The 23647-nt window shown below is 41.8% G+C and overlaps 2 protein-coding genes and 1 long non-coding RNA gene across 3 annotated transcripts; 1 reads left to right on the forward strand and 2 right to left on the reverse strand.

Annotated features, from left to right (window-relative positions):
• Window positions 1-993: 993 nt before the first annotated feature.
• On the reverse strand, window positions 994-23636 carry LOC114825927 (ERAD-associated E3 ubiquitin-protein ligase HRD1A-like). The gene is made up of 7 exons (XM_029104982.2): window positions 23431-23636; window positions 22999-23148; window positions 22847-22913; window positions 2352-2490; window positions 1902-2037; window positions 1446-1713; window positions 994-1356 (listed from the first exon to the last, which is right to left on the reverse strand). The coding sequence occupies exons 1-7, from the start codon at window positions 23622-23624 to the stop codon at window positions 1225-1227; spliced, it is 1086 nt and encodes a 361-aa protein (XP_028960815.2). The 5' UTR covers window positions 23625-23636; the 3' UTR covers window positions 994-1224.
• On the reverse strand, window positions 7605-22597 carry LOC114826193 (uncharacterized). Its single transcript, XM_070825551.1, has 3 exons — window positions 22440-22597; window positions 7983-8840; window positions 7605-7872 (listed from the first exon to the last, which is right to left on the reverse strand). The coding sequence occupies exons 1-3, from the start codon at window positions 22447-22449 to the stop codon at window positions 7841-7843; spliced, it is 900 nt and encodes a 299-aa protein (XP_070681652.1). The 5' UTR covers window positions 22450-22597; the 3' UTR covers window positions 7605-7840.
• On the forward strand, window positions 13678-14939 carry LOC139197629 (uncharacterized). The gene is made up of 5 exons (XR_011583195.1): window positions 13678-13816; window positions 13900-13997; window positions 14081-14178; window positions 14286-14359; window positions 14535-14939. It is a non-coding gene; the product is annotated as an uncharacterized lncRNA (long non-coding RNA).
• Window positions 23637-23647: the final 11 nt, after the last annotated feature.

Consider the following 23647-nt stretch of genomic DNA (forward strand, 5'->3'; position numbering starts at 1 on the left):
AAGCCCAGGTGGCGATTATACGTAATAAAATTAAAAATTAATTAATTAATTAACTGGTGAAGGTTAGTCAAGCTATGCTAAGTAACAATTAGTATGCTTCATGAAACACGTGCGCTTAATATCTTCACTATACAATGTTCTCTCATGTTTTTTCATTCCATGCAATCACAAATGTTTTTACTGTTTATTATGTTGATCAATTAAACTTGGATTATATTTCTAGATTAGTTCGAAGCTTATGTCAGCACGCCATATATTTCAACTTGTTGAGATTGAGAAGTCAGATCAAGGTTGATTTGGACAAGCATGATAACGAGAAATACCATTTTTCACACCGAAATTTTTTCTCCATATATAGTGTTTCATACCTAACAAATTTGTTAGGAAAACATCATCAATTTAGTTAACATTCAATGAAGAAGAAGAAGACGAATATGACTATTCAAATTAAACATGATAACGAGATTTGAGCAATTAATACAAATTGCAAATTGCAGCATGCCAAGCCAAACAGTTATTGGCCTCCACGGCATTGACTGTACTAGGTTCATTCGTCTTTTTCTTTCGAGTTAATTGTAATATGAACCTTGGGATCAATCGAAAACAAGAATAAAAAACAAGGGAAGGTCAATTGTTGCGGGCATGGGTTTGGGTTAGGTCACGAATCAGCAAAACACAATACCAACCTTCTACGCCAATGATTACTAGAGATCAAAGATCAATAAGGTCAAGGAACACTCACGACATTCTGATGTGGAGGAGAAATTCTCTTTTGCAACTATTTTATAGTTTTAGTAACATCACCTGTCTAGCTAATAAATATTTGTCACTTTTTCAAGAAGTGTACATATCAAAATTTCCAATGAAAAAACTCCCGCATGGTCAAATGGTTGAAAGAGAGACTCTGCGCGTGGAGGTGGCGATGACTGGCTATTGCATCTTATACGATTTTGATTAGTTTTTTTTCGTGGAAGATCTAGAGGGCGTTACGGATGGAGCAAGCTACTATTTTACTATTTTACGGTATTGGTAAATGTTATAAGTACAAAACGATAAGAAAATTATTTTTCAACAAGAGGAAAAGAGCGTAACTTGTACAATAATATGCTCAAACTCCAGTTATTCACTCATCCCTAACCTATTTTTCTCATCCCTTGTTATCCACATATATTGTGTCTTACAATATACCTAAAGTTATGCCATGTCTACGAATCGACCCGATCTTCATGACGTCCACAGTCCGAAACAGATGAAGAAGCTGCGATACTCTTTCCTTTGCCATGCCATTGTTGGGCCCATGTCCTCACTTTCCTTTGGTTTTGGTTTCTGTAAAACTTGGAGCTGATTCTGCAGGATCTGTACAAGAAAAGCAGTTACTAAGCAGGAGAAATTGGGGGTAACGACCGCGAGGTCACAACAAAAGTTATACATCTTCTCTTTAATACCTCAATCCGGTGCTGAAGAAGCTTTTTCTGGGCCTCCAGCGGAGAAGCTGTCAGATTTGGATCGCTGCCCAACCTCTCCCCATAGGCCAAGTTGGCTCCGGGGACAAACATGTAAGGTGGAAACTGAGAGAAGGACAAGTTTGCAGCTCCACCTTGGGCTGCAAGTTGTGGCTGTGATTGTCCAATAGAAGATTCTCCACCAGATTCAGTATTAGAGGAGTCAGCCGTATGTCTTTGAACCTGAGGAATCACCGTATATCCAGGAGACCTGCATACAAGAGGACATAGTTTGTAAGGCTCTGGCATGCAGCATTCTATGCAGTGCAACATATCCAAAGTTTATGTATCAAGCACACTCTCACAAGCAACCTAGAAATAAATTAAAATACAATGGACACATATGATCACTCCACCAATAAAAATGTAAACCTTAACTTAGGATACAGGTGTCATTACCATACTAGTCTGTTTGCAGAAGGATATACATAAGACTTCTCATATATTGATGCAGCAGCAGCAGCTCGGAGCCTGGCTTCATGTTGGCTCACATTATCACCCGCAACTCCACCACCCTGAGCCGTTGTGCCTGTCCCTGTTCCCAATTAAAATCATCAGTCAACTCGCCACAATTTTATACTGAACAAAAGATCAGAGTCTCAAATGATCAAAATATATTACATAAACAAAGAGCATGAAATCCAACTGGCATTTTATTGGTGCCTTCGTTTTTCTTTACCCTCAATAATTATCTTACATAAAGGAAAAGGAAATGTAAGTTTAAAAACTACAAAGTTCAGCAATTAAAAACTACAAAGTTCTTTTCCTTTAATAACCAAATATCGGACCTTATGGTTGTCACACAGAAACTAAAAGATACAACACAAATTGCACTGCTCAGAAGTTTACCCTGTTGATGAACATCTGACTGTGAACCCCTATGTCCAGCTGTACCTGTCCCACTGTCAGGAGGTACAACTAGGGCTCTGCAAGTAGGGCAGGTATGCTGTCGCTCTAACCATGATCGTAGGCAAGCGACATGAAAAAGGTGTGTAAGAATAACCCAAGAACTTAACAGCATGGTATTAAGATTACTGGAAAACCAATATGCAGACTAAACCTGCATATGCATACTGCATGGCGTTAAAGATATGCATGCATACTAATGTCAGATACTTACCTGTCGCCATTATGCTTCTGGTGCAGGGATGAAGCAATCTTCTACTTCCAATACCTCCTTTATGAATTCTACTAACGAAATAGGTCTGTAGTGTTGTAATTCGAACAGTATGGAAGCAGGGACTGCTTCTTGGTTTTATACCTAGGGTTTCTATCGATTCCCCCCTATTAACGGAAAGGATATCCACCCTGATATTCTCTAATCAATCAGAGTCCCATCATGACTCTTATTATTTATATTCTCTTAATAAAAGACCCCGAAACTGATTGCAAACAATCAGGACTCCAAATATATTCATTCCTTTAAGGTTTCCGAGAATAAAGATTTCATTTGACTTGATTACCAAGTCAACTACTTTCTCAAAGATTTTCGGCACAATTCATTGTCCATTCACAAATGTTTTACATTCTCCCACTTGAATGGCAATGAGAACCCCTTAACGAAATAAATATATATGGTGATCACTAGAGTCCTTTCAGGCTTGCAACCATGTCCTTTTAAAGCAACCTGTCACTCTTGAAATTAAATGCAGAACCAAGGAAATAAAAATACAAGTGAAACTGTATTTTTCCTCCATGATCACATACACACTTAACTTAAGAGCACTGTGTTACTAAAGAGATCATGATGTATAGAACTGGCAGTCAAAAGTCCAATTCCTCACAACACAAACTGAATCATTTATCAGTACAAAATTATATGTCAAAGAAACTTCAAATATTAATTCTCAATACAATAGCCAAATAACAATCCAAAATAAATCTGAAAGAAACGGTTATCAATTAATCGAGTGCTTACTCCCACTCATTAACTGAATCAAAAGTCTCTCTAACGCCCATGTTGTAGACATGCCGCTTAAAGACTCCCACTGATAAAGCCTTTGTCATAGGATCAGCTATCATCAACTCAGTGTTGATATGTTGAATGTCCACCGTCCCCTTTCTCACTTCATCTCTAACCTTTAGATACTTTATATCCATCAGTCTGCAAGCCAACGACCTTTTGTTGTTCTTTGAGAAGAACACTGAAGCCTTGTTGTCACAATATATTCTTAATGGTTTCTCAATGTTGTCAACAACCCTCAGTTCTTTCACCATATTTCTTAACCAAATAGCTTGTTTGGTTGTTGCATAACATCCAATAAACTCAGCTTCCATAGTGAAGGACGCAATAGAGCCTTGCTTCGCGCTTTTCCATGAGACAGCTCCACCCGCGAGTAAGAAAATATAACCATTGGTTGATTTTCTGTCATCCACGCATCCAGCTAAGTCCAAATCTGTGTATGCCACCAGCTGCAGGTTATCAACATAGCTATAAGTCAGCATATAATCCCTTGTCCTCTTCAAATACCTAAGAACCTTCTTGGCTGCAATCCAATGAGATGTGCCAGGATTTGATTGAAATCTTCCTAGTACACTCACTGCAAATGCTAAGTCGAGCCTAGTGCATACTTGAGCATACATTAAACTGCCAACTAAAGACGCATAGGGCTTGTCCTTCATGCTTTCCTTTTCCAACTCATTTTTGGGACTTTGTTCAGTACTCATTTTATCCCCTTTCCCAATAGGTAATTCTCCACTAGAGCACTTCTCCATGTTGTATCTTTTGATGACTCTATCAATGTATTGTTTCTGAGAAAGACCAAGAACCCTTTTGCTATGATCTCGTATTATCTCAATACCAAGCACAAACTGAGCTTCTCCCAAATCTTTCATATCAAAGCTTTCTGTTAACAGTTTCTTGGTTGCATGTAACAATGATATATCCGAGCTTGCCAATAGTATATCATCGACATATAAGACCAAGAATATGAACTTAGAATCACTGACCTTTAAATACACACATTCATCCATCTTGTTCTGTTGAAAACCTGCTGCCATTATAACTTGATCAAACTTCTTGTTCCACTGTCTTGAAGCCTGTTTTAGCCCATAAATGGACTTGTTCAATTTGCAGACCAATGATTCCTTCCCCCTTTCAACAAATCCTGGTGGTTGTGCCATGCAAAGAATTAAATATCGATATTATCGGCGAAATATCGCCGATAATATCGTTTTTTTCCAACAGCGATATTTTCAGAGTATTCCAATTGATTATCGTGATAATATCACGATATTATCGATAATATCGATAATATCGCGATATTATCAATAATATCGATAATATCGCTCTCTCTATCCGTCGTCGGAACGGCAGCCGAGCTCCGTCGTCGCAGCTGCCAAGATCTGCGCCTCTCACAGGTGGTGATGGTGCTCGCCGGAGTGTGCGCCACAGTGGAGGTCACGGTGTCATCTGCCATTATCGCAGAGGCTGGAGAGAGAAGACTGATGATGTGTGATGATGGTGGTGTCGTCCTCGAGCTGCTCGAGTCGAGCAGATGGTGCTGCTGCTGTGTGTGTGTGTGGTCACGGCAAGAGAGGGAGAGAGGTAAGAGGATTTTGAGAGAGAGAGAGAGAGACAGTGCAGAGAAGAGAGAGAGAGAGTCGAAGTGAGTGAGAGAAGGAAATGGCTTGGTCCCTGGTGTGGATTTGCACTTTGAAGTGTGTCTGTGCGTGTGTGTGTGTGTGTGTAGAAGTGTGTGTTTGTGCGTGTGTGTGTGTTATCCGAGAGAAATCCACACTTTGAAGTGTGTGTCTGTGCGTGTGTGTGTGTGGAAAGGAAAGAAATAATAGAAAATGAGGGAGTGGGGTGTGTCTGTGTGTGTGTGAGTGTGTGTGTGTGTGTGTGTGGAAAGGAAAGAAATAATAGAAAATGAGGGAGGTACTACATCCCACGTGAAGAAGGAAGAAAGGTAGTAAAGAAATGATGGGTGCGGCAGTATGTCAGAATTAGGGTAGATTTAAAAACTAAAATATGAGTTTTACTTGAAAGTTGTAGTAAATCATTATATATAAATAATTATGGTGTGTTTAATTTTTTTTTCATTAATTACTATATATTTTATTCACTCACAGTGTTTGCCAGCTCGCTGTATAATCAACTTAAATCAGTTAAATCCATCATGTAATGCATTTTCTTCCAATTTTTTGTGATAAACTAATAGATAATTGACTAAATAAATATCCTGCAAAGTTTCAATAAAAATTTCCAAGTTTTTCTTACAATTTCCGTGGTTTCCATGTAATTTTTATCGATATCGATATTATCCCGATATTTCCATCGATATTTCCGTGTTTTCGGACTACCGATATTTCCGATATTACCGATATTTTCTTCCTTGGTGCCATGTATATGTCTTCCTCCAAGTCTCCATTGAGGAAAGCAGTCTTGACATCCATCTGATGAAGCTCAAGATCAAAGTGTGCAGTGAGAGCTAAAAGAACTCGCATGGAATCCTTGGTAGATACAGGAGATAAGGTTTCATTGTAATCGAATCCTTCTCTCTGCGTAAACCTTTTAGCCACCAGTCTTGCTTTATGTTTGTCAACTTGTCCATGAGAATCCCTTTTTGTTTTGTAGACCCATTTGCAGCCTATCACTTTAGTAACTTGCTGATCATTGGGGACTAAGGTCCATACATCATTCTTGTGCATTGAATGCAGCTCTTCTTCCATAGCTGCATACCATAGTTTGGACCGAGCACTCGAAACTGCTTGATTGAAAGAGATAGGATCATCATCATCTCCTACATTATGCTCAGCCTCATTGAGGTATACAAAGTCTGAGGAAATGTTTGCCTTTCTTGTTCTTTGAGAGCGCCTTATATGTTGTGCATCTTGTTGAACCTCATTTGGTACCAGGACGGATACATCTGCTGCCTCATTGATGACAATAGAAGGCGATACCATAGTATTCTCAGTTGGTGGCATCACGTTTTCATCATTGTGATCTGGAAGCACTGTCTCAGCCTCTTGAAAATTGTGTGTGTCACTTTGGAGCAACAGTGGTTGTGGTATCTCAGTGACGTCGACAGTGTCGTTTGGCAGATCAAGTAATGAAGGACTTATGGTTTCTTCAAATTCAGATGTTGGTCGAGCTGATGTACAAATGGAACCCTCTTCAACAAATTTTGCATTATTAGTTTCCATAATGCGTGTGCTAGAATTGGGACAGTAAAATCTGAATCCTTTGGACTTATCTGGATAACCAATAAACCAACAGCTAGTTGTTCTTGGATCCAACTTCTTCTCATTTGGGTTATAGAACCTGGCCTCAGCTTTACACCCCCACACATGGAAATGATTAAAGCTAGGTTTCCTCCCTGTCCAACATTCAAAAGGTACTAACTTCACTGACTTGCTTGGAACACGGTTTAGGATATAATTAGCAGTTTTCAAAGCTTATCCCCAAAGAAAAATCGGCAATTGTGAGTGTGCAAGCATTGATCGAACCATATCCTTGAGAGTCCTGTTCTTTCTTTCTGCTACTCCATTTTGATGTGGAGTGCCAGGGGTTGTATATTGGGCAACAATGCCATTTTGTTCAAGGTAAGTTGCAAAAAGTCCCTTGTGCTGTCCAGTTTCAGTATACCTGCCAAAATACTCACCACCTCTATCGGATCTCACAATCTTAATTCGTTTTTCAAGTTGTTTTTCAACCTCCAAATGAAAATTTTTAAAACAGTCAAGTGCCAAAGACTTATCAGAAATAAAAAACACATGAAAACCTTGAAAAATCATCAATAAAAGTTATGTAATAACTGTTCCCACAAATTGTTTTATTCGGAAATGGTCCACAAATATCAGTGTGAATTATTTCTAGCAAGTTTTGACTTCTATTCGAACCCATCTTTCTGGTATTCGTGAGCTTTCCCTTAAAACAGTCAATACAATCCTTAAAATCACTGAAATCTAGCTGTGGCAACAAAAGCTGTTGTGAAAGTGCTAACATTCTTTCTTTTGAAATATGGCCCAGCCTTTTATGCCAAAGTATTGATGATTTTTCAGAAGTTATGTTGCTTTTAGAACTATTTAGTGACACATTAAAACACTCATTGTAGTAGCTACAATCCATTTGCCACATATCAGTTTTGAGAAAAGCACTTCCAAGCAAGGTGTTCATATTATTCGAATGGAAAAATTTTACACTTTCATTGTCTCCAACAAAAGTGATTCCTGACTCAACTAACTTTGATGCTGAAATTAAACTCATTCGCATTGAAGGTACAAATAAAACTGGACTCAAAGACAAAACAAAACTCGATGCTAAAACTAATTTAACACTGCCCACAGACTCCACAGCCACCTTGCTCCCATTTCCCACAAAAACGTTGTAGACCTCATTGTTTATTTCCCTTGTTTTTGAGAACCCCTGCAAATAATTGGTTATGTGGATGGAACATCCAGTGTCAAACCACCAGCTTTGAGGAGGAATGATAATTAAATTCGATTCAACACAGACAAAAACATTAATAATTTTACCTTTCCTAACCAGCCAGTTTTTGAAACCAATGCAATTCTTCCTCATGTGGCCTGTTTCTTTGCAGAAATAACACTCCTTATCTTTATCATTTTCAGTGTTTATAGGTTTAAGTTTGTGAGATCCTTTAAAAGTGTTAGTATTCTTAATTGAAGGGTAAGAGTTGACCTTCTTTTTCTTCTTGTTGGCAGTATTCATAGGACTAGTACTTGGAACTCTATTGCCTTTTTCAGTTTGAACAAAATGCACTTCTGCATTCTTATCAGTTTTCAGCCTGTCTTCTTCTTGAGCACACATTGAAATTAATTCATCAATACCCCACTTGTCTTTCGAAGTGTTATAAGACACCTTGAGTTGACCATATTTCGCAGGGAGCGAATTCAGTGCCATATGCACCAGAAACTGATCAGTCACAACCACTTCAAGATCTTTGAGCTTTAGAGCAAGGTCTGCCATTTTTAGAATGTGCTCACGCACACTCCCAACTCCATCGAACTTTATGGAAGTGAGTTGAGTGAGAAAAGTCCCAGTCTCAGCCTTCCCAGATTCTATGTATTTTTCCCCAATGGCAGCAAGAAAAGCCTTGGCATTGGTGTGCTTTGGAATTCCTCCTTTCACCGACTGAGCCATGGCCTTCTTCATGATCATTATTGATATTCTATTGGCTCTCTCCCATTTTTCAGACTTAATCCTTTGATCTGTAGTGCTTTCAGTAGTGATTACTGCAGCCTGATATTCTCTTAAGGCCAGATCCAGATCCATCAGTCCCAACACTATCTCAATATCCTCTTTCCATTTTTTAAAATTCGAACCAGTCAATGTTTCAATGTTAGTAAAATTGAGTGACGTGGTTTGAGTAGCTGCATTCAGCAAACAAACAATTTATTAACATTTCATACAAAAGTTTATAACAGATATAAAGAAGAAGCTTATGACAAGTTTCTTCATCCTCTCAATAGCATATAAACACAACAACATCTTTGGACTGAAGTTGCTTATATTAGTTTTGCATAATCCAAACATAGAACACAAGGGTAATATATATATATATATATATATATATATCCAACACTTTTGAGCAGATGGATTACACAATCTTGTCAGTTCCATGTTCCATTATACACTAACTCATTCGAATTTCAACAATAGTAATTAAACACCTTTAGGCAGATTAATAATTTTTACATATATCAAATGAGTCAGATCCAATCACTTGGACAATAATCAACCAAAGCACACTAAACACTTTTGAGCAGATTAACGTTTATGAGTCTTGAAATTATATTCATTAGTATAACTTTGATGAATAAATGTTCTTGTAGTCAGGTTATGACCCACGTACATTGTCTCTCTGTTTCCTACCTGAACCTGTCGAGGATTACGCAGCAACAATATATATATATATATATATATATATATATATATATATATATATTCAAATTTATCATTTATACATGTCAGGAATTATCAGTGCAGCGGAAGTTTATTATCACATGAATTTTATTGTCTATGGATCATATCTGTAAGTCCTTATATTGAATCCTAACCATACTGTGTGGCTCTGATACCACATGTAAGAATAACCCAAGAACTTAACAGCATGGTATTAAGATTACTGGAAAACCAATATGCAGACTAAACCTGCATATGCATACTGTATGGCGTTAAAGATATGCATGCATACTGTTGATGCACAAAATCTGCGAAGACTTTGGTACAACAGAAAGTGTCAGGTTTTGTGACCTTCGCTTGGTTGCTTGGTTGCTTCAGTCACTAGTGAGGATAAGTACGTAAATGAATAGAGACAGAGAAGCAAACACAGGATGTACGTGGTTCACCCAGATTGGCTACGTCCACGGAGTAGAGGAGTTCTTATTAGTAGTGAAGGGCTTACACAAGTACAAAGGATCAAGCTCTCAATTTAGTGAGTTCTTGTGAATGATTTAACACAAAATGGCATTAGGCAATATTGTGGGGGAATGACCCCTATTTATAGAAAAACTTGTAGCTTTGTCACATTGACATGTGTCATGTTATGATTGGTTCTTGATGTTGACACGTGCTGCGCTCTGATTGGCTTCTAATCTTGACACGTGTCGAGTAGTGATTGGCCTCCTGGTCGGAGGGGAACTCTTCTGGGTCCTTGACAGTATAGCGTTGGCCGGTGCTCGGTAGTTTCGGGATTGGTCAAGTATGGTACAAACAGTGCTCCCCTAAGTTCCCGAGTGAGGGAAACTCCTCGGTTGGGGACTTGCAAGATCCAATCCCTTGAGTAATCACGAAACTTCTAAGTACCGAAGTGTGGTCTGATCTTCATCTGCCCTTCTCTGGAAGTACCTTTCCTCCATCCGGGAATGGTGTACTTAGCTGATGTTGACGCACAAGGTAATGTATCAATTTCACTTGAAGCTTAGTTGTAGTTTCGGGCTTAGTCAAGTGTGATACAAACCCTATAGTAGGAGTCCCCCAAGTCGCCGAGCTAGGAGATCTGCCGAAAGAGGTGACAGACAAGGTAAGCAGTCAAACTTCCAAGTAAGCAACCCAGGATCAGAGGTTTGACGTCGGCTTCCGGTTGATTGTTCTCATTCTCCTTGTCTCTCATTCAACTGCCAGGATAAGGAGAAGCAAATGGATAAGAGATGATATGAGATACTTTTGCTTTTGAAGAAGTAACTTTCCACAGGCTTATTCTTGAACTGTGCTGGAGGGTTTTCTGGTGCCCTTCAGAGTATAAGGCCGACTCAAAAATTTGAGGGTCAAAACAAGTCCATCAAATCTAGAGTACGTTCGACCTTGATGATATGGGATACTTTTGCTGTTGACGGAATAATGAATGTGGTATGGAAAGGTGTCGTGCTGTAGTGATCTGTTTCAGCTCACCGTTGAACCTTCTGCTTCAATCTTTTGCATGGCAGAAGTGGTGTGCAACCTTTGCATTTAAATGGTCCTTCAGAACATTCCTTCATAGTGACTCATCCACGCTTGGCAGCTTCAGTGTAAAGAGCCAATATCTGATCAACTGTCATGAGGTATTTGCCGGTGGAATTCGTGACCTTGACAGCAGTTGAGGATGAGTACTCGAGAGCAATGCTAAGTAAGCAACCAGGCAAAGGCTCCAGGCAGTCAGTTCCAAATTGGAGGTTTGATTTCAGGTTCCGACTGACTGCTCTCTTTCTCCTTGTCCTGCAGGTGTGGACAAGGACAAAGACAAAGACAGGGAGAAAGCATGATATGGGATACTCTTGCTTTCGACCCTGATGATATGAGATACTCTTGTTCTTGGTGTGGCTTATTTGCTGAGGTATTATCGGGGGGAAATAAAGCTGAGTATTTCGAGAGGTTATGTTGAGGGTGCCTTTTCGAATGTGAGAAAGGGTTGAGCATTTTTGCAGGTTTGCCTGTCCGTTGAGGAGGGAGGTCAATGTATATAGGGATTTCCCAATAACAAGTAGTAATGCTATTCCTTTACCCTTCTTGGTCACAGCAATGTAGTGGGAGCTGCCAGCTTCACGTGTTTTAATTTTGTCAGAGCACTTTGAAAAAGTGGTATGTGGTATCTGGAAAGCTGATATTACGTGTGGAGATTACAGACAAGCTTTATCTAAGGAAATCTGGCTCTCGAAGTTCTGAGAGTTGTGCCTCTTCGGTTTTCGAACAAGCAATCCCGTCGAGGATCTGACTCTCGAGATTCGGAAAGCGGTGCTACTCCGGTTTTTGAGAAAGTAATTATGTTGGGAGTCTTTTCTCGAATGTGAGTAAAGGTTGGTCGTTATTGCCAACCTGTCTTGCCACAAAACACGGAGGTCGACACACATAGGGACTTTCCAGTTGTCAAGCAGTGGTGCTGTTCTTTTACCCTTATGGGTAATAGTAGGGTAGCTGGCACTTCGAAATTCTCGTGCCTAAACTTTGTCAGAGATCTTTGACAAAGTTATATGTGGTACCCGAGGAGTTGATGGTGCATATGGAGAGCGGTGATTGATCAGTAAGATTCACGTGCTTTCTACTTCACCAGAAATCTTCGACAGATTGCCCGTAATTTCCGCAAAGCTGATTGTGCATGTGACAGGTGCTGACGAGGCTGCAAAAGCAGGTGCTTCTTCGATTTCTGAGATCGGCCCTCGTGGTCTCTGAGCAGCCCAGCTTTTGAGAAAGCATTCGCCTCTTCGATTTCTGAGATCGGCCCTCGTGGTCTCTGAGCAGCCCAGCTTTTGAGAAAGCAAACGCCTCTTCGATTTCTGAAGCTCCGTCGAGTACAGATTTTTATAGAGGCTGACATTAAGTTCCACAGCACACTTGAATCTCTACCAGTAGAAGCTCATTTCTTGCACTTCTAAGATCTTGATTTGTCTGACCTCTTCCTTCTTCAACACATTTGAAAATGTCTGGACCCTCCGACCGTCGTTTTGACTTGAACCTTGGAGAAGAGACAGCCACGCCTTCTCCAGACAACATATGGCGCCCATCCTTCATATCCCCTACTGGTCCTCTTACCGTTGGGGATTCTGTGATGAAGAATGATATGACCGCTGCAGTGGTGGCCAGGAACCTTCTCACTCCCAAAGATAACAGACTACTTTCCAAACGGTCTGATGAGTTGGCTGTTAAGGACTCTCTGGCTCTTAGTGTTCAGTGTGCAGGTTCTGTGTCTAATATGGCCCAACGCCTATTTGCTAGAACCCGCCAAGTTGAATCATTGGCTGCTGAAGTGATGAGTCTCAAACAGGAGATTAGAGGGCTCAAGCATGAGAATAAGCAGTTGCACCGGCTCGCCCATGACTATGCTACAAACATGAAGAGGAAGCTTGACCAGATGAAGGAATCTGATGGTAAGGTTTTACTTGATCATCAGCGGTTTGTGGGTTTGTTCCAAAGGCATTTATTGCCTTCGTCCTCTGGGGCTGTACCTGGTAATGAAGCTTCAAATGATGAACCTCCAATGCCTCCTCCTTCTGGGGTTTTGTCAAGTACTGAGGCTTCGGATAACCACCCTCCGGTGCTTTCTCTTTCTGGGGCTCTACCGACTGCTGAGACTTCCCCTAAGCAACCTTTGTGAAGGCTCCCTTTTGTTTGTTTATTTTGACTCATGTATATGTACATATTTGTGGCTTATCGAAAATATTAATAAATAAGCTTTGCTTCATTTCAACATATTGTGTTAAATACACCAAAGCCTTCTTCATAAAGTTCTTTGAATTTTTGCTTTTGTTGAAACCTGTATTGTTGAAGCTTTGTGAGTGAAGCATGTAATTTGAGGTAGTGTTCCCTTAATTTCCCGAGTGAGGAAAACTTCTCGGTTGGAGACTTGAAAAATCCAAGTCACTGAGTAGTCACGAACTTTTGAGTACCAAGGCGTAGTAGCATATGGTGGGAGTCCCCCAAGTCTCTAGTCGAGGGAGTTGACGAATGAGGTGTCTTGCTAATAGTCCATGTCGTAAGTACCAAAACTTCATTCTTTTGTTTTCTAAGTGGTAGCCCCGGACTTTTTCTTCATAGATTTTGTTGATGAAGGTTGCTAGGCCCGAATAAGTGGAATTGCAGAAGGTGTAACCGTTGGTGCATTAACATCATAATGGAAGCATCACAATGATGGAAGCATCACAATGATGAAAGCATCATAATGATGAAAACACCATAATGATGAAACATCATAATGATGTTTCTTTGGTGGAATTGTTTTTCATTTCCCCTAACAACCGGAATTGTTTTTCAACATAACACCATCATCTGTAGGTTGAATCACAAAGTTGTCTTCATGAAAGTTGTTCGTTAATTCCTTAACTACAACATATCCAAATTGGAGAGCCATCGGAGCAGTACAACTCCAGAAATCCAGGTATGATGAGTGACTGTTTATCATTTGTCTGTCAACCCGTCAGATTTGTTGTGAGCTTTGAAACTCTATTTTCTCTTGCTCAGATCAGCATGCTTTCTTCATTGAAGTTGTTCCTCAGCTTGTGAACTACAACATATCCAAATTTGAGATCCCTCGGAGCTGTATAACTCAAGAAACTCAGGTATGATGAATGACTGGTTATTATTTTTCTGTCAACCCGTCAGATTTGTTGTGAGCTTCGAAACTCCATTTTCTCTTGTTCAGATCGGTATGCTTTCTTCATTGAAGTTGTTCCTCAGCTTGTGAACTACAACATATCCAAATTTGAGATCCCTCGGAGCTGTATAACTCAAGAAACTCAGGTATGATGAATGACTGGTTATTATTTTTCTGTCAACCCGTCAGATTTGTTGTGAGCTTCGAAACTCCATTTTCTCTTGTTCAGATCGGTATGCTTTCCTCATTGAAGTTGTTCCTCAGCTTGTGAACTACAACATATCCAAATTTGAGATCCCTCGGAGCTGTATAACTCAAGAAATTCAGGTATGATGAATGACTGGTTATTATTTGTCTGTCAACCCGTCAGATTTGTTGTGAGCTTCGAAACTCCATTTTCTCTTGTTCAGATCGGTATGCTTTCTTCATTGAAGTTGTTCCTCATCGACTCTTTCATAACATATCAAAAATTCAGGATGAACTAACGGTTAAATATTTCCAGATCTTCGAAACATCACAACAGCTTCGAAATCTGCAAGAAGCCGACTATCATGTTTGGAGCTTCAACACTTTAATTTCCGTCGCTCAAACAGAAATGGTTCCTTCTTGAAAGTTGTTCATATGCTCAAGAACTATAGGGTGTCCAAAATTCAGCTCCATTGGAGAAGAGCAGAGGTTGCAGAAATTTGATAGATGAAAGGAGGCGGAAGAGGGAGAGAGAGAAAAAGTCTCTTGGGTTGGATTTCTATTTTGGGGCAGATTCCAATTTTTGTAGCACCTTCATTATTGATGAATTGCTTGTACTTTTGTCCATTATGAAATTTGGGACTTTGGCTTGTTGTTGGATCTATTATAATATGTTTGGGAACATATATAAGTGAATAAATAAGAAGGAAAATTTTGGGCCCTTGTGGGTGTAAAACAAAAAATGTTTATGTTTACCCAAGTGTTTTTGTACAAGTTCAAGGGCATCTTGGGTTTTGTGAACAAAATTTGTTTATTTGGAGCAAGGTTTTGTGTTGAAGCTTTGTAGGTGAAGCTTTGGTGTTGAAGCTTTGTGGGTGAAGCTTTGGAGGTGAAGCTTTTTGGGTGAAGCTTGTTGGGTGAAGCTTTTTAGGTGAAGCTTTGTGGGTGAAGCTTTTTAGGTGAAGCTTTTCGGGTGAAGCTTTTTGGGTGAAGCTTTTTTAGGTGAAGCTTTGATGGTGAAGCTTTTTGGGTGAAGCTTTTTAGGTGAAGCTTTTTGGGTGAAGCTTTTTAGGTGAAGCTTTGATGGTGAAGCTTTTTGGGTGAAGCTTTTTAGGTGAAGCTTTTTGGGTGAAGCTTTTTTAGGTGAAGCTTTGATGGTGAAGCTTTTTGGGTGAAGCTTTTTAGGTGAAGCTTTTTGGGTGAAGCTTTTTAGGTGAAGCTTTGATGGTGAAGCTTTTTGGGTGAAGCTTTTTAGGTGAAGCTTTGTGGGTGAAGCTTTGGAGGTGAAGCTTTTCGGGTGAAGCTTTTTGGATGAAGTTTTTTTTTTTTTTTTTTTTTTTTTTTTTTTTTGGCGCTTGACACGGTCTTCATTTGCTTGTTTTGTAGTGACTGTGGAAGACAGATTGCTTTCTGATTGAGAAGGGTTCCGGCATCGCTTGCTATGAATGTAAAAGAGTGAGGGCTGAGTTGGCTAAATTACCTCTTTATTGAATTCATTGCCAAATGGCCTTCATTACATAGGATGCCGAACGGCTATAGCTCAACACTTGTACATCGTGAGTCTATTTGTAGTAGTACTTCAAGTGATCAGCGTTCCATGGATGGCCAAGGGTCTTGCCATCGGAGCTTCTAAGTGTGTAAGAGCCAGGGCGACTGATGCCAATGACTTCATACGGTCCATCCCAGTTTGGACTAAGTGTGCCTTCACTCGGGACTCTATCGCAGAGTAATCTTTTCTTTAAGACCCAGTCTCCTATTTTGAAAGAACGAGGCTTGACCCTAGAGTCATAATAGTTGGAGATGCGCTGCTTGTAGGCGACATTCCTCAAGTGAGCTTGGTTTCTGTGTTCCTCGACTAAATCCAAGTTGAGGGTGAGTTGTTTGTCATTTTCACTTTGAATGTAGTTCTGGACTCGGAATGTTGCTTGCTCGAGCTCAACAGGGACAACCGCCTCTGTGCCAAAGGCAAGTGAGAATGGAGTTTCTCCTGTTGAAGTCCGATATGAAGTGCGATATGACCAAAGAACTTGGGGTACAAATTCTGGCCAACAGCCTTTAGCTTTGTCCAAGCTGGTTTTCAAAGTGCGCTTGATTATTTTGTTGATGGCCTCAACTTGTCCATTAGACTGGGGATGAGCTGGAGAGGCAAAGCATAAGTTGATGTTGAACTTAGAGCAGAACAACCTGAACTTCTTGTTGTCAAACTGTCGCCCATTGTCAGTGACTATCGCATTGGGAATGCCGAATCTACAAAGGATGTTCTTCCACACGAAGTCTTCTATCTTTGCCTCAGTAATGGTTGCCAAGGGTTCTACTTCGGCCCACTTTGTGAAGTAGTCCACTGCAACGACTGCGTAACAGACTTTGCCCTTCCCTGCCGGCATTGGGCCGATCAAATCAAGTCCCCACTGGGCGAAGGGCCAAGGGCTGATCATAGGAGTAAGAGGCTCTGGAGGGGAATGAGGAATAGCCGCATATCGTTGACATTTGTCACATGAGCGGGATACTTTGATGGCATCCTGGTGGAGTGTTGGCCAGTAATATCCTTGGCGAAAAGTCTTGTGTGCTAGGGACCGAGATCCAGCATGATCTCCACAGACTCCCTCATGTATTTCCCGAAGGACGATTTCCGCCTCGGCAGGCGTAAGACACCTTAAGTATGGCAGGCTAAAACCTCGCTTATAGAGTTGATCATTGATGATCAGGTAGCGGGTAGACTTGTATCGAATTTGCTTAGCCTGGACTTTATCATTTGGGAGGGTGCCATGAGCAAGGAAATTATAGATCGGGGTGATCCAACTATCCCCCCGTTGTAAGTTGCATACTTCTGCGGCCATGGTGCTTGGTGTTGCCAACAGTTCGACATGAATTTTTCTTCCAATCTTGTCTTCCACAGCTGAGGCGAGGCGAGCCAGGGCGTCTGCATGACTGTTTGCCGCTCGAGGAACTTGGGTGATCTGGTAGTGGAAGTGCTTGAGCAAAAGTTGTGTTTGCGCAAGATATGCTGCCATGGAGCTGTCCTTAGCATCAAAGTTGTTGGTAACCTGGTTGACCACTAATTGGGAGTCACTGAAAATATCAATTTGTTTAACCCCGAGGTGTTTGGCCAAACGTAATCCTGCTAGAAGGGCTTCATACTCGGCCTCATTGTTTGATGCCTTGAATTTGAAACGAAGAGCATACTCCATTGCTACTTTGTCGGGCGTAGTCAAGACTAGTCCCTCTCCACAGCCCTGTTGGTTGGATGAGCCATCAACATACAGACTCCATGCTGAGGTCGTTGATTCTACTTTCTGAGCTTCCGATGGTAATGAAGCTACTGCTTCAGGTGTAGAATCAATGTCAACATGATATGTGAAGTCAGCGATGAAATCTGCTACTGCTTGGCCCTTCTCAGCTGGCTTTGGTTGGTAGGAGATGTCAAACTCACCCAACGCTATTGCCCATTTGATCATTCGCCCTGAAGTGTCAGGACTTTGGAGTATCTGTCGAAGAGGATAATTGGTAAGCACGATGATGGAGTGCGCTTGGAAGTAAGGGCGGAGTTTTCGAGCAGACATGACCAATGCCAGAGCCAATTTCTCAATGTTAGAGTACCGTGTCTCCGCATCTTGTAAGGCTTTGCTAGCGTAGTAGACAGGTCGCTCAATATTCCCATCCTTTCGAATGAGAACGGAACTTACGGCTGAAGCTGATACCGATAGGTAGATAATGAGAATGTCTCCTACCTCGGGCTTGGAGAGTAGAGGGGCTTTACTCATGTACTCCTTGAGGTTTTTGAATGCCTCGGCACATTCATCAGTCCATGTAATGTACTTCCTACTTCCCTTAAGTGCTTTAAAAAAGGGAGCACATTTGTCTGTGGCCTTAGAAATGAACCTGGTTAAGGCTGCCACCTTGCCAGTAAGGCTCTGGATGTCCTTTGAAGTTACCGGTTCCTTCATGTCGAGGATTGCTTTGATCTTCTCGGGATTAGCTTCAATGCCTCGTTGGCTAATCATGAAACCTAAGAATTTGCCAGAGCCTACGCCGAAGGCACATTTGTTGGGGTTTAACCTCATTCGATACCTCTTCAAAATAGTGAAAGTTTCATATAGGTTGGTGATGTGTTGGTCAGCATGTTTGCTCTTGACTAACATATCATCAACGTAAACTTCCATGCTCTTCCCAATCTGATCGGCGAACATTGAGTTGACTAGTCTCTGATAAGTCGCTCCTGCATTCTTTAGGCCGAAAGGCATGACTTTGTAGCAGTATAGTCCTCTGTCGGTAGTGAAGGCTGTGTGTTCTTGATCCGAAGGGTTCATGAGGATTTGGTTGTATCCTGAGTAAGCATCCATGAAGCTCAGGAGTTCACACCCGGCCGTAGAGTCTATAAGTCTGTCAATAAGAGGAAGAGGGAAGCTATCTTTCGGACACCCTTTGTTTAGGTCGGTGTAGTCAACACACATTCTCCACAAGACCTTTTGAAGCAAAAGACTTTCTTTGGTCGGATTTTTCTTAACAAGGACCACATTTGCTACCCATGTCGGGTAATTGACTTCGCGGACAAAGCCTATGCCTTTGAGTTTTTCAACTTCTGCTTTCATTGCCTCGTATCGTTCAGCATCATAAGATCTTCGCTTCTGTCTCACCGGCTTGATCTTGGGGTCAATACTCAAACGATGACAGATGACATCGGGAGAGATGCCTGGCATGTCCTCGTATGACCAGGCGAAGACTTCAGTGTTCTCTTTCAAAAAAGATATCAATGCTAACCGAAGGGGTGGTGACAATGTGGTGCCAATCTTCACCATGCGATCTGGATAATCTCTTGAGATAGGTACCTTCTCCAACTCTTCAGCAGGCTGGGCTTGCTGGGTGAAAGAGTCATCTCGAGGATCATCGGGTTGATTGTTGCTATCAGGAAGATCCAAGTTCGCTTCATCTAAGCTGGTCTTTGTGACTTGGTCATGTACAGACAGGGTTTCCTTGGGTCCGGGCAAGTGTTGTTGCTTAACTGAAGTGTTGTAACATGATCGTGCACTAAGCTGATCTCCTCTGATGTAGCCGTTGCCATGGGGGGTTGGAAATTTCATCAACAGCATATGCGTGGATACCATAGCCTTGAGATCATTGATGCCTGTGCGCCCAAAGATGACATTGTATGCCGTTGGGCAGTCAACCACTAGGAAGTTAGTGGTAATGGTAGCCGTGTAAGGGCCTGTACCAATAGTAAAGGGTAAATGTATGCTCCCTAAGGGTTGCACGATATCACCGGAGAAGCTTATCAGAGGAGAAATCGAGCGATCGAGCAAGTGTTCAGCTACACTGAGCGCCCTGAAAGCTTCGGCAAACATGATATTGACCGAAGCCCCTGTGTCTACGAGGATTCGTCGAACATCAAAGTTGGCTATGTGAGCCTCCACGATCAATGGGTCGTTATGAGGGTAGATGATGCCTCTTTCTTCCTCAGGGTAGAAACATATCGGATCCCAGTTAGGTTTTTGACACTTCCCTCCCCTGATGTCTTCCACGTGAAACACTTGGTGACCAGGCCTCAGACTTCGTTCACTGTTTTTCATGGCCCTATTGGAAGATTCAGATATGGGTGTGCCGCCGCTTATGGAATATATGACATTCACCTGGCGTTGGTTACGGTTATCCCTTTGAGGGTGAAGAAGGAATTGATCAATTTTTCCTTCTCGTGCCAAAGCTTCAATACGATCACGGAGGATGATACATTTCTCGCTATCATGGCCGTTATGCTCATGGTAGCAACAAAACGTGCCCGCGTTATTCGGGGGCGTGTAATCTGGGTGCCTCGGCTTTGGTTTTGGTATCAGGTGAGCTATGCTGGGGTAAATGGCCGCGCATGTGGCATTCAAGGGCGTGTATGTCTCATACCTTGGGGTAGGGGGTATCTTGACGCGGGTTTGACCCACTGCATTGACTGCCTGGGGGCGAGCGTTATTGTGGCGATACCCTTGGTTATCGGGATAGTGTCCCTTACTCTTTTTACTGAAAGGAGAGTGGTGAGGATGGAAATCCTTCCTCTTGCCTTGAAATTGATATGTCTGTTGATTCGGTGAAGCATTATGCAAGGCATGGGGAGGTGCCACTGCTGTTTGGGAAGTCGAGGTCTTCTCATTTAGGTGAGTCTGGCTTCCACCTCCCACTTGTTGATAAAGGATGGTTGTAGGGGGTTTCTCCTGATATGTCTTTGCCTCGGCGGAGGCATGGTTATAAGCCTGCGCCATCACCTCAGAGTAAGTCTTCCAAGTATTGGCATTGATCATGTATTTAAAGAAACAATCACGTAGGCCTGCCGTGAAGGCTTTGAGGGCAGTCTTGTCATCTGCTTCGGCACACCGGGAGTATTCATGGCTGAAGCGGCCAGCATACATACGTAATGACTCGTCTGGCTTCTGGCGGATAGTGTACAAGTCATCTGCAGAGTGCAAGCGATCGGTTTGGAAAATGTGTTGGGAAACAAATAGTTTCCTCAATTCCTCAAATGAGTCTACCGTCTCAGGTGTAAGACGACAATACCAATTTAGAGCTCCACCAGAGAGGGTGGAGGGGAAGAGAAGACATCGCTCTTCGTCGGTGTGCATCCGGTATGCCATGGTGGACTCAAAGAGGTTAAGGTGCTCAATCGGGTCCTCTTTTCCAGTATAAAGTTGCAAGCCAAGCTTTTGCTTTGTCTTTGCTTGAAGGGGGGTGTTGAGGATCCTCCTTGTAAGAGGGCCAGGCCTGGGTTGGTTCCAGTCAGGTATTTCAGCCTGACGTTCAGCCTTCAACTTGTTTACTTCCTCAAGAAGTTGTAGGACAAGGGGGTCCTGAGCGGAGTTATGTGTCACTAGAGCTTTCTTTCGTAAATCTCCATCTCCTCTTGGAATTAGGAAGGTTTGATCAAGGGCATGTGATTTTTCCCTGGACTCGCTGTACTGGCTTCCAGGGTATGTCTGTCGGAACACCTCTGAGTCCCCTGTACCCTCATGTCTCTCTGGGACTTGTTGCCCCTTCCCCAAATTGGTGGCCGGCTTGGGCCGTGGCAGGGGACCGAGTCTCTCAGAAATCCTTGGGTCATTAATCTTTGAGCTTATATGGATGGAATTCTCTCGACGTTGCTTCAGGAAATCCCGACAATCGCGAAAGACGGCTTTCGATCCTTCTGCCCCTTCAGTAAAGAGGTGTCTCCCTCCACTTCTCATGGTTCGGGTTGAAGCAACTGGGTTAAGAGAAGCCTCATGTTGATTATCAAGTCGAGGGGTAATCTGTTCCCTATCAGGGATATCTATGTCGAATACATGTGACCCTCCATGTTGGAGGGCACCCAGTTGATGGTTGACTTCCACGGGGGCAACAAGCTCGCGTGTCTGAGCTTGCCTAGCTTCGTGGAGTGTCTCGAAGAGCTTCTCATATTGCTCCTGGAGGACCTCATTCTTCATTGCTATCTTGTTGTTCTGAGCTTCCAACTCATCGACTTTAGCTTGAAGAAGAACTCGTTTTCCTTCCTTCTTTCGTTGTTTCGCACTATGTGCAAGGGGGGTGTCATTCTGTGTGTTGTGGCTTCCTTCGCTTCCCATGTTGGAGAGGGATGCCTGGTCAAAAGAAAGTGTACGAATGATAGAAACCAGCTTGACACAGCTGAAGAGAGTAGGAATAAGTGTCGTTTCCCACAGACGGCGCCAAATGTTGATGCACAAAATCTGCGAAGACTTTGGTACAACAGAAAGTGTCAGGTTTTGTGACCTTCGCTTGGTTGCTTGGTTGCTTCAGTCACTAGTGAGGATAAGTACGTAAATGAATAGAGACAGAGAAGCAAACACAGGATGTACGTGGTTCACCCAGATTGGCTACGTCCACGGAGTAGAGGAGTTCTTATTAGTAGTGAAGGGCTTACACAAGTACAAAGGATCAAGCTCTCAATTTAGTGAGTTCTTGTGAATGATTTAACACAAAATGGCATTAGGCAATATTGTGGGGGAATGACCCCTATTTATAGAAAAACTTGTAGCTTTGTCACATTGACATGTGTCATGTTATGATTGGTTCTTGATGTTGACACGTGCTGCGCTCTGATTGGCTTCTAATCTTGACACGTGTCGAGTAGTGATTGGCCTCCTGGTCGGAGGGGAACTCTTCTGGGTCCTTGACAGTATAGCGTTGGCCGGTGCTCGGTAGTTTCGGGATTGGTCAAGTATGGTACAAACACATACTAACGTCAGATACTTACCTGTCGCCATTATGCTTCTGGTGCAGGGATGAAGCAATCTTCTACTTCCAATACCTCCTTTATGAATTCTACTAACGAAATAGGTCTGTAGTGTTGTAATTCGAACGGTATGGAAGCAGGGACTGCTTCTTGGTTTTATACCTAGGGTTTCTATCGATTCCCCCTATTAACGGAAAGGATATCCACCCTGATATTCTCTAATCAATCAGAGTCCCATCATGACTCTTATTATTTATATTCTCTTAATAAAAGACCCCGAAACTGATTGCAAACAATCAGGACTCCAAATATATTCATTCCTTTAAGGTTTCCGAGAATAAAGATTTCATTTGACTTGATTACCAAGTCAACTACTTTCTCAAAGATTTTCGGCACAATTCATTGTCCATTCACAAATGTTTTACAAGGTGTCCACATAATAGTTTCTTGGCTGTTGTCATCTCTTCACGGCAAATGATACAAGTTGCATCACTTCTGCATATTGATAATCAACAACTAAGACTCCAAATGCAGAATTTGATAATTACAACACTTGAAACTAATTAGACTTTAAACTTACGCATTAAGTTCTTCAGGCGTAGCATCTGGGAATCGATCATTCATGTTTGATGTGAGCTTTCGATAACGAATATAATCAGCAATGCGAATCTTAAAGTTCCTAAATGTTTCATAGAGCTCACGTATCAAGTGCAATGGCACACCATAGTACCTGGGATGGGACAATACTCCATGTCAATCAAGATAGAATAACCTCAGCTTATGCACGTCAACAAGCAAAATTCTCCCCATGCTTAAAATTTAAATTGGTAGGATTTTGGTCCAACTACTGTATCATATTCTAACTTCATGCCCACAGCTTCTCTGCCACTACGGAGCCGTTGCATTCAACACAGATTGAGCCCAACATGTTCTCCAAATTGTGTCATATTTAGCGAAAAAAATGTGTGTGTAAGCAACTTATCTAAACCTAAAGATAAACAGAAATACTCACGTGAAAATCACGAGGAAGAAGCACAAATACAGAGACAAGTGAAGCAAGTCCCGAATAAGTTCCAAGTAGAACGTGTAGACAGGCTTCTTCTCCCATTGTCCCTCCATAAGCATGTCAGTAACATAGAAAACATATTTCACAAATGTTGACACTGTTGTTGTTGCTAGTATCATGTACCTGAGATACAAAATCATGGACACTGTTAAATGAGAAAGAC

The sequence above is a fragment of the Malus domestica genome, chromosome 07, assembly GCF_042453785.1.
Source record: "Malus domestica chromosome 07, GDT2T_hap1".
Taxonomy (NCBI): domain Eukaryota; kingdom Viridiplantae; phylum Streptophyta; class Magnoliopsida; order Rosales; family Rosaceae; genus Malus; species Malus domestica.

Excerpts from the sequence above, each read along its gene's own strand:
- LOC114825927 (XM_029104982.2), bottom strand. The coding sequence starts at position 23,624 with ATGATTTTGTATCTCAGGTACATGATACTAGCAACAACAACAGTGTCA. Across the intron at positions 2,038-2,351 it reads GTCAGATGTTCATCAACAGG|GGACAGGCACAACGGCTCAG; the intron begins GTAAACTTCTGA and ends AATTGGGAACAG. Across the intron at positions 1,357-1,445 it reads TTCTTCAGCACCGGATTGAG|ATCCTGCAGAATCAGCTCCA; the intron begins GTATTAAAGAGA and ends TTTCTTGTACAG.
- LOC114826193 (XM_070825551.1), bottom strand. Across the intron at positions 7,873-7,982 it reads AAACTGGCTGGTTAGGAAAG|GGGTTCTCAAAAACAAGGGA; the intron begins GTAAAATTATTA and ends AATTATTTGCAG.